This window comes from Amblyomma mixtum, chromosome 1 (assembly GCF_055824585.1).
Source record: "Amblyomma mixtum isolate Tamu chromosome 1, ASM5582458v1, whole genome shotgun sequence".
Lineage (NCBI taxonomy): Eukaryota > Metazoa > Arthropoda > Arachnida > Ixodida > Ixodidae > Amblyomma > Amblyomma mixtum.
The window spans coordinates 77,510,795-77,525,052 of NC_143012.1; the positions used below are offsets into that span (position 1 = coordinate 77,510,795).

At 48.4% G+C, this 14,258-nt stretch overlaps 1 protein-coding gene across 2 annotated transcripts in view; it reads right to left on the bottom strand.

Moving 5' to 3' along the window:
- Nucleotides 1-4,979: 4,979 nt before the first annotated feature.
- LOC149366851 (uncharacterized) overlaps nt 4,980-14,258 on the bottom strand; it is a 35,285-nt gene continuing 26,006 nt past the window's right edge. For both annotated transcript variants that reach the window (XM_089552727.1, XM_089552723.1), the window contains 4 exons: nt 13,304-13,404; nt 10,969-11,182; nt 6,838-7,026; nt 4,980-5,192 (listed from right to left, as the gene is read on the bottom strand). In XM_089552727.1, the coding sequence (XP_089408853.1) occupies nt 5,089-5,192; nt 6,838-7,026; nt 10,969-11,182; nt 13,304-13,404 (608 nt within the window). In that variant the 3' untranslated portion in view covers nt 4,980-5,088. The remainder of the gene's footprint in view (nt 5,193-6,837; nt 7,027-10,968; nt 11,183-13,303; nt 13,405-14,258) is intronic.

Below are 14,258 nucleotides of genomic sequence, written 5' to 3' on the forward strand. Positions count from 1 at the left end.
GGCAGCTGTCCGCACTGTGCGGAGAAGTCTTCGGACATTTACCACATGGTGTGGGCCTGCCCCTGCAACCCTGATATCCCCCCTCACCCCAACCCAACCCGGGAGGACTGGGAGGCGACCCTGCTCGGCTGCTGTGACCTCAGGCCCAACGGGCCATGGTCGAGCGAGCCCGGGCGGCGGCCAACGCCACTGGAATCACGAAATAGGGACCTCCACCTAGCCCTTGTAAGGGCTGGCCCCCTCTGGGCCAGCTCGTACATAACCTCTTTAAGTGTATCTGTATATAAATGTTTTTCACCACCACCACCACTTCTAAAGGCGAAGCTTAAGCGTCATTAATCAACAGTCCATTAGTACTTAGTCATTAATCAGCAATTAGTCATTAATTAGTAATTTTTCACTACTTCGTCATCAATTATGTGTGACGTCACGTCGTCATCCAGTGGTGACGTCACCAGGGTCACATAGAGAAAGTGGTGCGGAAAACGCTTTCGCCTCTACGCACTTCAGAGAGTCAAAGTGCCCCCTGAATTTTTTTTGAGGAAAGAAAATGACGCAGTAAATCTATGTCATCTCGGTGGACACCTGAACCGCACCATACAGGAAGGGAGGAAGTGGGAGTGAAAGAAGAAAGAGGAGCCGTTATGAAGGAAATGAAAATTGTATTTCAGGCAAGGAAATTACTCACTGTCTCGCATATCCTGGTGGCCACCCATCAAAAGCGTGACACCTCTGCTGACCTTCTGCTGACAGCCTTCTCTCGACAACGACGAGGCATTAAAGGCTTGCACCGTAAAAGGCGCCCGTGTGCTGTGCGACGTCAGTGCACGTTAAAGATCCCCAGGTGGTCGAAATTATTCCGGAGACCTTCACTACGGCACCTTTTTCTCTCTTTCTTCTTTCACACCCACTTTCCTCCCTTCCCTTACGGCGCGGTTCAGGTGTCCGCCGAGATATGTGAGAGATACTGCACCATTTATTTTCCTCCATGCTCAAAATCAAAGACCAAACTACGTCGCAACTTAAGGTGGTGGTGGTGGTGAAAAACTAATCAAAGAGAGCTCGAAGGTAAAGAAACCCTGCTGCATGGTCGGTATCCTTAGTCCGGGACACCGCATGACGAGGCCCCGTCTCGCGCCCGCTTGACCAGAGCCCTTTGGAACTCCAGTGTGGAGCAGTTGAGGAGGGCAGTCTCCCATGCCTCTCGGGTGGGGGTGGGGGAGGGGGGAAGGTGAGGATTCTGAATACATGCCCACACCATGTGAAAGATATCGCAGATCTCTCCACAGTGCGGGCAGCACCCATCTGTGTTCGGATCGAAGTGTTTTGCTATTGCAGGACAGAGAAGGGTTCCTGTCTGCACGCGCCGCAGAGTTCGCTCCTCCGCCTTACTCAGCCTCTTGGCAGGTGCCGGGTAGAGACGGTGGCTGTCGCAATAATAAATTAGGATTTCGCGGAACCGCAGAAGCGGTTTATGAGCTTCTGAGCCAGGAGAGATAGGATGAGGTGCCCGGTGTGTGAGCGCTCGGGCGGCCGCATCAGCGGCCTCATTGCCTCGTAGACCCTGGTGGCCAGGAGCCCAGATCACTTTTGTGCGAGTTGGATCGGCGAGAGCGCGTCTTAGAATTTGCGAGGCAAGAGGTGATATTTCGCCTGCAAGATAATGTTCACAGGCCCGGCGAGAGTCTGTGATAACCTTTTTCGATTTTGGATCGGCGGCAGCGAGAGCTATTGCGACTTCCTCCGCTCGTGTTGAATTTGGGGCCCGAAAAGATAGCCCATCGACATTCATTCCCCGGTGGACTACGGCAGCCGTGAAGAATCCCGCGGGCGACGGCCAGACGCCCTCTTTATAGCCATATTGCCTCTCAAGCGTGCGAACCCGCGCTTGTCGTCTGCCTTCATGTGAAGCCATGTCCATGTTACGCGGGAGCGGAGCGACCAATAGCATGTGGCGCCACAGCACCGGGATGTTCTCCGTCCCCTCTGGTATGCATGTGTGTTGGATGTGTAAGCGGTTTAGCAGGCGGCGCCCAGGCACCGTCTGCGATAGCCGCGTGTATTGGTTCACGAGGTGGGCCTCCCGCAACTCCTGATAGCAGTTTACCACTCCCAACGCCTTCAGTTTGGCGTTGGAGGTAGCCACCGGGAGGTCCAGTGCTCGCTTTGCTGCCTTCCTGATGATGGCGTCAATGCGCTCATCTTGTTGTTTGGTGGTGCGTAGGTACGGCACGGCGTAGAGGATCCGGCTGGTCACGAAGGCATAGGCGAGTCGTAGCGCGTCCCTGCCCCGCAGACCACACCGCTTGTTGGAAACACGGCGGATCATGCGCCCTACCTGCTCACCTATGCTCCTGAGTTTCGCTATAGTAGAGTCCGGCCTAAGTTTGTTATTGATGAACAGACCCAGGATCCGGAGCTCCGCCACTTCTCTGATGGGACCGCCCGACAGAGATATGTGTAGAGACGTGTTGTCCTTGTGGTTTGTCCTGACGTGTAGAAGCTCTGATTTGACGGGAGCACATTGGAGACCACAGTCGGCAGCATATGCTTCGACTATGGAGGCGGCCTGCTGAAGGCGGTCCTCCATCTCCCCAAGGCTCCCCTCGGTGGTCTAGATTGTAATGTCGTCTGCGTAGAGTGCGTGTTTTATGCCATCCACTTGAGCCAGTCGGCCGGGCAGGTGCATCATGGCGATGTTGAAAAGGAGCGGTGATAACACCGCCCCCTGTGGTGTACCTCGTGTACCCATAGAGTACGGGCCGTATTCCTCGTCCTCGATTCGGAGGAGTGCCTGACGCGCAGAGAGGAAGTCTCTGACGTAGGCGAAGACCTTCGCCCCGCAGTTAGTGGTGTTCAAGTTAGAGAGTATGGTGCCATGTTTAACATTGTCAAAAGGCGGTCTCATCGGTTACAGCATGCAGTTGCAGCGCGTTGGTATGCCTCGACAACGAAAAAGTTTGGAGAACTTCAGGTTCAGGTGTGCCAGAGCTTATAGTGGGTGTTAAAAATGATTTTGATTGACGAAGGCCGTCATAAAATTCTTTTCGAGGACATTGCCACTTAGGCAGCAGTGACAGGTCAGGTATTCGTTTCGGTTAATATTTTTTAAGCCTTGGAAATTGGTCTTACATTTTTGTTTCACAAGGGTTGCAAGTGGTCGCCGCCGGATCAAAAAGCCGGAGACCGTCTGGCGTTGTCCTGAAAAAACCGTGGTTGGCTGGCAGAGGGTGACGTCATCAGTGACGTCAACCAGAGCGGGGAAATTGTATTGGCTGGAGGGACGTGACGTCAACACAACGGAAGTGCCTTCACCAGAGCGAAGAACGCCCATTGACAGGAACGAAGTGATGTAACCAAATGGGCAGTGACGCGATCAGAACAGATTCGCTTGTGTGAATCCTCCACCTACCAACCATGGCAGGTGGTGTGCGGGAAGATCTCGGGAACTTCAGTTTCACAAGCCCCGCCAGTCACTTCGGGTAAGGCACCAGCACCTTCGAATGCTATCGCTTCGCCTACACATAATAGCACAGATGCCCCTGTGTTCATAAGCAAAATTAACATTGACTTACATCTTGCCTTCATCCTCGCCGACGTGTTAAACGCACATGCGAGTACATGCGAAGCCCGCATGTCACATTCTTCTGTGTTAAGGCGAAAGCCTTTAATGGCTCTTACTCGCGGTGTTCGTCCGTGCGCTGCAATCGTGCCAACTGTGGCCTCTCCTCCGTGCAGCTGCCCAACCTCCTCCCCTCCTTAGCAACGGGCGCGCCGGTGGGAGGCGCAGCTACGCATAGCAACCGTGACGTTACGCAGTAGCGGTAGAACGAGCGCGCGCGCGTCAGCAGTGGCAGCCGCACCGCCGCTCCTTCGCCGGATGTCTCGTTGCAGCCGATTGAGTGAGACGCATGGCTCCGAAGCGGCCCAGTGATTCCGCGCCGAGCGTTTCTGGGGAGCGGCAGTGGGTTGACCACAAGGCTTTCGCCAAGAATTCTTTAGAATTTACAAAGTGTCTTCGGTACTTTTTCAGAGCGCACGAATGTATCCGCATGCACAGCAAAACACGTCATAAGCAAGGTTCCGGATTAATTCTCCGATATATTTAAAGGCATTGGGAAATCGCCTAGGCTGGGGTGCCACACAGGTGAAAGTAGTAGCAACTCCTAAGGTGTCAGCTCCTCGCCGAGTACACAACGCAACATGCAGAGCACAAGGTGAAGGCTGAGCTGCAACGTATGGAAGAAAACGGCGCTTTAACGATTATATAAATTCCGCTTCCAAAACTGCAAATCGAAAGCGATCTGTGAAAAACACCCACATTCGCGAAGAACGTCCCTGGCACGAAATTAACTAAAGCAAAGATTATTGGCGTCTGTTATGCGATGAATAACAGCTAACGGAATGGAAGCTAAGAATCCTGGAAAAGCATTTCTTTTGTTCTGAAATACACTCGACCCTGCAACGGCACCAGAACAGATCTGTCGTGCTATTCTTTCTATGACCGCCTCGGTTTAGGGTGTCAAACCGGAAAGAGCTCGCGCCTTCGGGTGCAGAAACGGAGCAGTGAGAACAGAATGTGCACACTCCATACCTTACGGTATGGCCCACAGAGCAACACCTAAAATTTACATGGTCATCTAATTCCGTTACATCATAAGAAAAAAATTAGCTGAGGGCATGTTGCGTAAGCAAGCAGCAAATGTTTTGCCCGAGGCGAACGCGCGTATTTATTCCCCGTTTCCCTCCTGCTTCCTCTCTCCTCTCTCCACATTCCGACACATGCGTCGAGAGCGCGCGGCGGCGGCGCAGCAACGGTCCTGCCGCCTGGTGGAGCGCGGCTGAAACGGTTGCTACGGCAACGGCGCTCCATCTGTTTGACCCGGGCCAACGCCGGGAGCTACGCAACGGCTCGAAACTTGGCGCAGTATTGCTTACGCAATAAAACAGCCATTGAAATCTTTGCACGGAGTCTGGAAGCTTGTGTTATGGCTCTTATTTAGACTCCACACTGAGCCAAGCCCAGAGATAACAACTTGATGCAGAAAAGGGCTTGCAACCAAACATTTAAATCAGCTCCTATGAACCTTATGGAGTGGCTTCCATTGGTAGACTGTAGTGTATGGTCCCATCCTCGTCGTCCAAGTACGCTGACACGTTGAACTTGCAATTCTCCACGCCCATGGACCAATCTGAAAAGTGAACGCAATAGCATAAATGCAGGGTAGGATGCATTCAAAAAGGGCTGCGATATTTTTCCCAGTTGGTGATTTGGACACAGGATTCGAAGAAGAGGCAATAAAGGTTTGAAGAATATCTGTTAACATGGGCATTTTGTACCACAGATCGGAAGTTACTCCCGAACGTAATATTCTCGCGACCGATAAAAAAAGTAAACGGGCTAACCGGACGAAAGCGAGAAACACTTCCGTGCTCAAGAAATTTTTTAAATTATTCTTTATCTGAAAACTATACCTACTTATTTGTGAGATATGGCATTCATGGCAATTCTTAATAACCGCAAACTGATAACAACCAGCGAGCAACTGTTGTCACATTTCTCTTTTTATGGAAGAATTTGTTGACTCGTACCTTCGAATACCTCGATGGACACAAAGGGCGAGTATGCGCACCAAGTGCGCCAGAAAAAACATCTTAGACTTATGGTTTTATGGGGGTTTAACGTCCCATAGCGACTCACGCTATGAGGGACGCCGTAGTGAAGGGCTCCGGAAATTCTGTCCACCTGGGGTTCTTTAACGTGCACTAAAATCGCACAGTACACAGGCCTCTGGAATTTCGCCTCCATCGAAATTCGACCGCCGAGATCGGAATCAAACCCGCGTCCCTCGGGTCAGCAGCGGAACTCCATAACCACTGAGCCACCGCGGCGGCTAGAAGAAACAGCGACAATTTTGACACAGCGTTATGTTGTGGCGACATGCGATAGCGTGTGGAAGTGAGGGCACCGGATACTTTCTTACGAATGCATAAGCCAACTTTTAAAACCCGAGCAAAGTACACCCACACAAGCTAAGCACGCAAGCTAAGCAAGCAGGTTTCTCGACCACGTACTTATTGGACAATGAAATGCGGCGACGGTAAACAACATCACCAAGACTTGCAAGGTGAGGTCACGCCCAGCTGATGTGACATCACAGTGACGGCCACAGCGCATTGCATCGGGTTGCGTTCACCATCATTGCAGTAGGTAACATAAAGACTTGTCTACTAGAAAGCTAGCAGCTGTTCACAGCGCGGATTCTAAATCACAAATGAGTCGAAACGGAACCCTAAACTGTTGAGAAATGGGGTTTTTGAAAAGTGGACCCCATCGCTGAGAGCACGCTAAGAGCACGCTAAGAGATACCGGGCTAGGAGTGCGTCCTAAATAGCGCAGTGGGTTTGCATTGTGCACAAACGACAAATGCAAGTCATAACGGGCTCACCCAAAGCTGACACTTTGAACAAACAAGGTATACAGTGTATCGCATGAGTGCTTTCTAGCTTCATCACTTATTCAACGTCGATAATAGTTGCAGTGGTTTTCGTAAATAAAATTGTAATAAAACGTCAGCGAGGCATTGTAATTCCACATTCTTCGTTTGAAAATTCTTGCTTACGTGCATTTTATTTCCTGTTAAAAAAAAAAAAAACAGGCTCCACAAGGCAACTTTTTCGCCCCTTATGTCAAATGCAACGTTTTGCCTGCTAAATGTCAGTTCTGTTCCTGGATATATTTGTCATGCTCACATTCTATATCCGACATCGCCTCCCCTTCATTCTCTAAGAAATCCACTCACGAACATCTAGGGATCAGTTAAAGAAGTGTCTTACCCTCGATGGTCGCCTCCGTGCCGTACCGGTACTCTTGCCTAATCCTTGTGTGGTGGACAAGCTTCGCTTCGTCGTTGCAATTCCAGGTAACCTCGATGCCATCGTGTCTGCCCATACCGGACGCATACCAGCGGATTATACCAGTGCGGTCATACGGGGTAATGGAAAGCGAATCCGATGCGGATGGACCTGAAACGCAGAAAGGAATCCTTGTGAGAAACGGCGCACCTCACGGTCTTCTCACAGACACTGCGACGCAGGAAATCGCCCCCGTGACGACCAAAAATAATTTTAAAAACATTGGCGGGGGCTTAGCTTTGGTTAAGCCTGGTAGGTTGCGAAAGCAGGTGTTTTATACTGCATATGCAGCGCCTCTAGCGGGAGGAGTGCGACGCGCCATGGCAAGCGGCCGCCGTTACCCGACGAGCCTAATTGGTAGCCCGTCTCTCGCACCTGGTATGACGTTACGCTATATCGTCACTAGCGCCTCTGGCGGGAGAAGCGTGGCGCGCCGTGGCAAGAAGCCGCCGTTACCCAACGAGCCGAATTGGTAGCCCGTCTCTCGCTCCTGGTACGACGTCACGCTGTGACGTCACTAGGCATGGTATGACGTCAGGGGTCATTTTAAAGGTCAAATGTGGCAAGTGGCCGCCACTACGCGAAGGGTTGTTCTTGGGAGTAGGAGTAGTATTGCTTTCGCAGTAAAACTGGAGGGGACAATTAAGCTCCGCCTTAAGATATCACGTGATAGCGATAATGATGTAATGCTCACATATGCGAAATTGGTAATTCTCGACTTTACATTTACAGACCGCTGAGATTCCTCATACCAATCCTGGCGCAGTAGTGCGACGGTTAAGCGAAGCGCCCACTGTCCTGCGATGGCAGGTGCTGCCCCTGGTGGGGGCTTGTGCGACCCAGGTTGCCCTTCCCGAGGAACCTCCGCGACCAATCGCTAATTTAACTACCACCTGTCACAATGGTTAGTTTGCTCACAATGCATATGGCAGGTGTGATAGCCCCACAATACCACGTGACCTAGGTCTTGCCATTTTCTGGAGCAGCCGGAGCTGGGCCTGCGAGGCTTGAAACGGCCGCAGCCGACCGCCGGGCAGTCTTCTACGTCCTATCCTTTTTAATATATATATATATATATATATATATATATATATATATGAGGTCTTGTCGTTCAATGGGCCAGGAAGACTTGTAGAAGAAGGGGTCACAACCTTGCAATTATCTTAATTTAATACCGACAGTTTCGGACGGAGGACCGTCCTTCCTCAGGGTATACATATACAGGGTATACACAGGGTATTCTTGTGTATACCCTGAGGAAGGACGGTCCTCCGTCCGAAACTGTCGGTATTAAATTAAGATAATTGCAAGGTTGTGACCCCTTTTTCTATATATATATATATATATATATATATATATATATATATATATATAGCCCTTCCTCGTCGTCGTCAGCAGCTATGCGCCACCTGGCAATGCTAGGTGGCGCATAGCTGCTGACAACGACGAGGAAGGGCTCGCGCCGTGTGGAATCTGTCGCCCTTGCTGCCCCAGCTTGCGTGGCCTTGTCTGTCTTCGCACTTGTTATTAAAGCCCCCCTTCGTCAACAAGTACGTTACAATATATAAACGACATAGTCAACATAAGCAAAAAGATAAAATATACTATTTATACTCATGACACAAGTATATAGTGCTACTCCTCAGATATGAAACAACTGACAGACACCGCGAACACAGCATTGGATAACTTGAGGGAATGGTCTTTTATTGAATTCCTTATCAGTAAACCGAGAGAAAACAAAGGCAATAATATTTCATTCCAAGGGCAAAGTAGTCGCGAATCCACCACCAATCCTTTTCAGCGGCACAGAACTCAAAACGTCGAGGCATTCACCTCCCTTGGCATAGATTTTACTCCCACAGTGTCATGGAATACCCACATTAGCAAGATATGCATCACCCTACCTAAATTCATAGGTATCATCACTCGTAATAAACATTATTTGCCCGTGAAAACGAAGCTCGACCTTTGTTACGCTTTTTTTTTCTCATATATAGGTTATTGTTACTTGGTATGGGGAAATACTACTGGGTCAAATATAGAAAAACTTCTTATTATACAGAAAAAAATGCTACCGATCATTACCATTGCTTCCTATGACGCCCGGCTCGCCCCATAAGACAAAAGTATAAAATTATTCCGGTTAATAAGCTATTTGAGTACAGGTTTGCCTGCTTTTATAAAAAAAATCACGGCACGAAAGGACCCTTTTTTGAGCCGCATTGCTCCTCTTGTACGATATGCCATACCCTATGCAACTAGGGACCATGGAATGTTTGCAATACCGAGATGTAGAACAAACTACGGTTCTGAGATGTTAAAATATATTCTGCCGAAATGTTTGAACACCCCTCTCTATTGCAATCTAACAAAAATGACTTCTTCTGCACTTAGGGAACTATTCATTGACTAGGCTGTACTTTGTTACTGTGTTGAAATGCTTTCACCTGTCACTTTTCTTTTTTTTTCTCCCCTTTCTCTAACAATGTATAATGATTCTCCTGTGTAACTGTCTCTGCTAATGCTGCCGACTTCTACGGGTGACGAAGCTTGTCAAGTGGTCATTGCGAACTGCTTTATTTTTCCGTCACCCACGGTTTTTGTATGACAAAAGCTGAAATAAACTTGACTTGACTTGAGTACAGCTTACTCTATTTTAACTCCCATATAGGCTTATTCGTGTTTACAGTGCGGAAAGAACAGACAAACGTCCGTGCTTGCTCTTACGGAGTTTCGCGGTCTATGCACCAGGGCGTGAGTACACTCAGATATTCTATAACTTCGTTCGTCGCAATTCCTGCGCATGGTGCCTCCACACTCCATTTATACTTCAGTTGACTTCAGCGGAGTGAACAACTCCTGCTGACATTTTCTTTTGCCGCAACGGCGCGTGAGTTAGGACAGAGATCACTGAGTGTATATAGCTGGCAACGACGCCACACGTACACACGTGTGGTCGTAGCATCTGAGTTATTATTTTACACAAACAGTTTTTAAGGCGGGACACTGGTCTTGAAAAAAAAAATTTTATTAATGAAGTCACAGTTACAAAATCTTCAGGGAATATGTATTTTTGTGTGCTGATTCTAAATATGTCATTTAATTTCGTGTAAAACAATTCCTTGAGCACTTGTGCACTTTTTATGCTAGTATTTTGCGGAGAGTTTTTAAGAACATTTCCTGCAGGAAACTCGCTGAAATGTACGCCATTGGGTTCTCTTGACACCAAGGAATGCAATAAGGGTGAAATTATCATCCTGGCTCTCATAGAACTCGAGCTATAGGCTACTGAAGCTACCACTTCAGAAACGGGAACACACTTTCCTTCTCATTTCTGAAGCGACAACTTCAAAACTCTATAACTTAAGTTCTATGATAGGCAGGAAGACAATTTCACCCTTATTGTATTCCTTGGTGTCAAGAGAACCCAATGGCATACATTTCAGGGAGTTTCCCGCAGCAAATTTTCTTCAGAACACTTCGCAAAATACTTGCATAAAAAGTGCATAAGTGCTCAAGGAATTGTTTTACACGAAATTAAATGACATATATAGAATCAGCACACAAAAATACATGCGCCCTGAAAATTTCATAACTATGACTTGATTAATAAAATTTTATTTTCAAGACCAGTGTTCCCCCTTAATGCAGGAGCATTATATGTCCTGGTCGCGTCAGCAAAACGTGTCCGCAAATTTTGTCCGCACGATTGCGTCGTTCTCTGAGGATTGAAAGTGCGAAAGTGAGATTGTGACGGACGATGTGTGAAAAAAAATGTTGACATGCAAAAATATGGATGATGAGGTGTAATTAGTTAATTAATCAAACGCGGAAAAATACACTTAGACGTCGAAATAGCCATGGACGGGGATACAGTACATGGACGTCAGAACAGCCACGGACGTCTACATAGTATGTGGGCATTTTGCTTTCGCATTGCTCCAATGCGGTTCTCCGTAGCGATCTCAAAGTTTTTTCATAAAAACAGTTTGCCGTGGTAAAAAAGAATAAAACGAACAACTTTTTTGACTTGAAAACAGGCGCCCATACCGCTATAGAGAAGGGGCACAGTGACGGACGATTCTCGACCGCATCCGTAGCTGTTGCAGCCGCGAACCCAAATCCTCAAGATGACTTCAGTCTCGCCGTGGGTAAGCCTGAGGAAACCGGTCGTGAGCGTGGCTGTATGTCCATGGAAGACAGTGACGTCACAAATGGCCGAGTTGTTGCAGGTTCTCCACTCCTCGGCTTCCGAGGTTTTGTACTGCGTACACGGAGTGGAAATTAGAGCCCACTGACATATGCGATGCATAGTTCAAGAGCGCCAAGGTAATGGCAAGAATGCACTAAGACTTGCTTGAGCATATGCATCACCTGATTGAAAATGCACGAGCAGGGACGGCTTATTTGCTTGCCCTTTGAAGACCGCTGCTTTTGAATTTATATCAGGATACAAGGAATTAATTAGCTTTTGGCACACGCCCCCCCCCCCCCCCCCTGATTGAAAACGCACGAGCAGGGACGGCTTATTTGCTTGCCCTTTGACGACCGCTGCTTTTGAATTTATATTAGGATACAAGGAATTAATTAGCTTTTGGCCCACGCCCCCCCCCCCCCCCCTTCCGTACAGCCTGTCCAACGCAAGGTGGAGTCCGGTACGTTCTAGTACAGGTGTTTGGTATGTCGCACGTCTTTTTATTAGGGGTGGACCTATCTCTCTACGCAGCGCCCTAATTTTTTATTTACCAGGCTTATAACTGCACAGACCACAAAACATTGGTTTGTCGTTGACTGTAGGTGTCAGCGTGAAATTCACTGCAGAAATTGTGCACCACATTTTAGCCCAGCTCATAGGTGATGCTAGCTGCTGTCTTTGAATGGATCTCGGCAAGGTCAGTTGGATGCTGGGCTGTGCGCCGCCTTCGCACGCTTCTGTGAATCTCACTAGGCTCTCCTGTTCCCAACTTGGTGTAGAGGAACCTTTAGGTACTGAAGGGCGTCGCAGTACCAGCTTATGCCACCAAACTGACTTCTCCTTGTTCTCTGGTGGGAAAAGCAAAATGCTTTGTATTTATCTAAAGGCATATTGCTGGACTAGGTTAAATGGAGATATTATGTGTCTTGTATTTTATCACGTGGTCGAGCATGCGTACTGATGTATAATAATGAGGGTGTGTAATTAGAAATAGGGACTAATTAAGAAAGAAAGTAGGAATCACCATTTACGCTCTCGCGTGATACCCGCATTGCGGAGCTTAAAGGGCAACTGCAGCACTTTTTTGAGAATTTCCCGGTATTAAAGGATTGAAATCTATGTAGGCTGTAGGCAAAGCATGAAACGTGTTTTTCCACTAGCATTTAGAATAATGACGTAATCGACGGTTGAATTTTGCGCTTCTCCTCAATGCACCGAAGGAATGCAGGGAAACTCAGCATGACGTCACGGAAGGTATGATTTCAAATTGTCGTTGTCGTCAGCCACACCATGCCCTGACGCGTTAGACGCTGCCAAGCAACTCTCGGCAGGGTTGGCCTTCGGTGGCGTTGGTTATTTTCCTTCAAAGCAGGCGTTTGTGCGTTGGAAATGTACCGATTCCTTCGATGACGTCATCATGCGCCCCCCCTCCCCCCCCCCCCCCCCCACTTGGCGTTGTGCGCTGCGAAGAAGCTCGAAGGGCATCCGGATTTTAATCGGCGATTACTTCACTATTTCAAGTGCTAGCCCAAAAAGACTTCGCATGCATTACCTGCAAGTTTCACACATTCGACCCTCTTAAGCTCGTTGATTTCTAAAACTTATGCAGTTTCCCTTCAAGTGCCCCCCTGATGTTACCGCATCGCATCATCTGAAAGCTGCGCATGTCAACATTCTTCAACCATAATTGTGAATACTGAAATATTGTGAGGTATTGTTTGGAAATATTGAAGGTAATGGCCCATTCTTGTGATGTGCAGCAAAATCTTTCTTCTACAGTGTTGCAGTCACTCGCATCAAGCAGTTAAGACTGCAGTAGAAAACTAATGGGGAACGCTTTTGACGAGACCAAAAACGGTTATAGCAAAAAAAAAAAATTCACTCTTGCCGACGGGATATCTGCAGACATATTGATTGCTATAGTGAAATCTAACAATGTATAAAAAATGGCGTTCATTAACTGGTTCCAGTTCAAAAATACTTTGTCCAGAATTGTTGGGTATGGCCAATTAATTGTACTTTTCTTTGGCTGGCTTTGGTGACTCCCTCACGATTTGGTGATTAGAATTTGCTGCGTTTAAGGAACACTTAAGCGCCTCGTAGGGGTAGCGGCGCAAAACAGTGAAGAAAGCTTTCCCACATTGTTGGGAACGCACGGCGCTCTGTCGGATGCTCTCTGCACTATCTTACCTGGAGATAATCGACGGTGCTGTTGACGCAGGTCCAGCGCAGCAGAGATGATCCATCTTTGCCCTGCATGTTAGCTTCATGCTCGACGGTAATCTTAGGCCCTGCGATGAACATATGGAGATGACGTTATAATAGAAGGATTTTAGGCAGCCACCACGTCCCGTAGAGAAACAAATTCAATTTGTAATCAGGAACGCCACTATATTTCTTCCATGAGAACGGCTGGGAGGACGCCATTGTGAACGCAGTACAGTGCACGGAGAACAACAGAAAGAAGAAGGTATCACAGAGAAAAATCTGTATTCAGATAACTTACTTCGAAGCTTTACATGCATTTGGTGTTACATTAAAGTGAGCCCCCATCATTTAGGACTCCTGCCGTAAGGGATACGAAGCGTAAGGATAGCTGAGAGGTGCCTTGCTGTTGTCGAAGTCCTGCACCATAGCAGAAACCTTTACCATGTCTTTTAGCATACCGTAACAGAGTATTGTGCTACCGTGACCGCAGTACTGGAAGCCCGCCGACCACCCGTACGCACGCGCTGATTGGTCCCGATGCAACAGGCTTGCGCGAAGCTGCCGGGTACCTGGCGCCATCTGGTGCCCTCAAGGCGATCTGCACATGCGCACTGACGGCGCGTGGTCTTCCGGTACTCCGGTAACGGTAGCACGGTATACGGTATGTAAAGGTGTCTCAGTGCCTCTCTGCATCAACGCTACCTTTCGAAGGCTTGTTCAAAGAGGCCATGCTCGCGCAAGCTATAATCTTCTTGATGCCGCTGATCCAGGGATAGGGAACTTCCATATACACCATTGTGCAGCAAATGCAGACGTCAGCGCCAGTTCCTGCCATAGCGGCCGGAGGGAAGGCAACTATAGCGTCGTATCGTCGTCATGACAAAGGTATCCAGCAGAAAGCTTCATCTCCGAGCGGGATTCGAACCAGCGCCGTCGA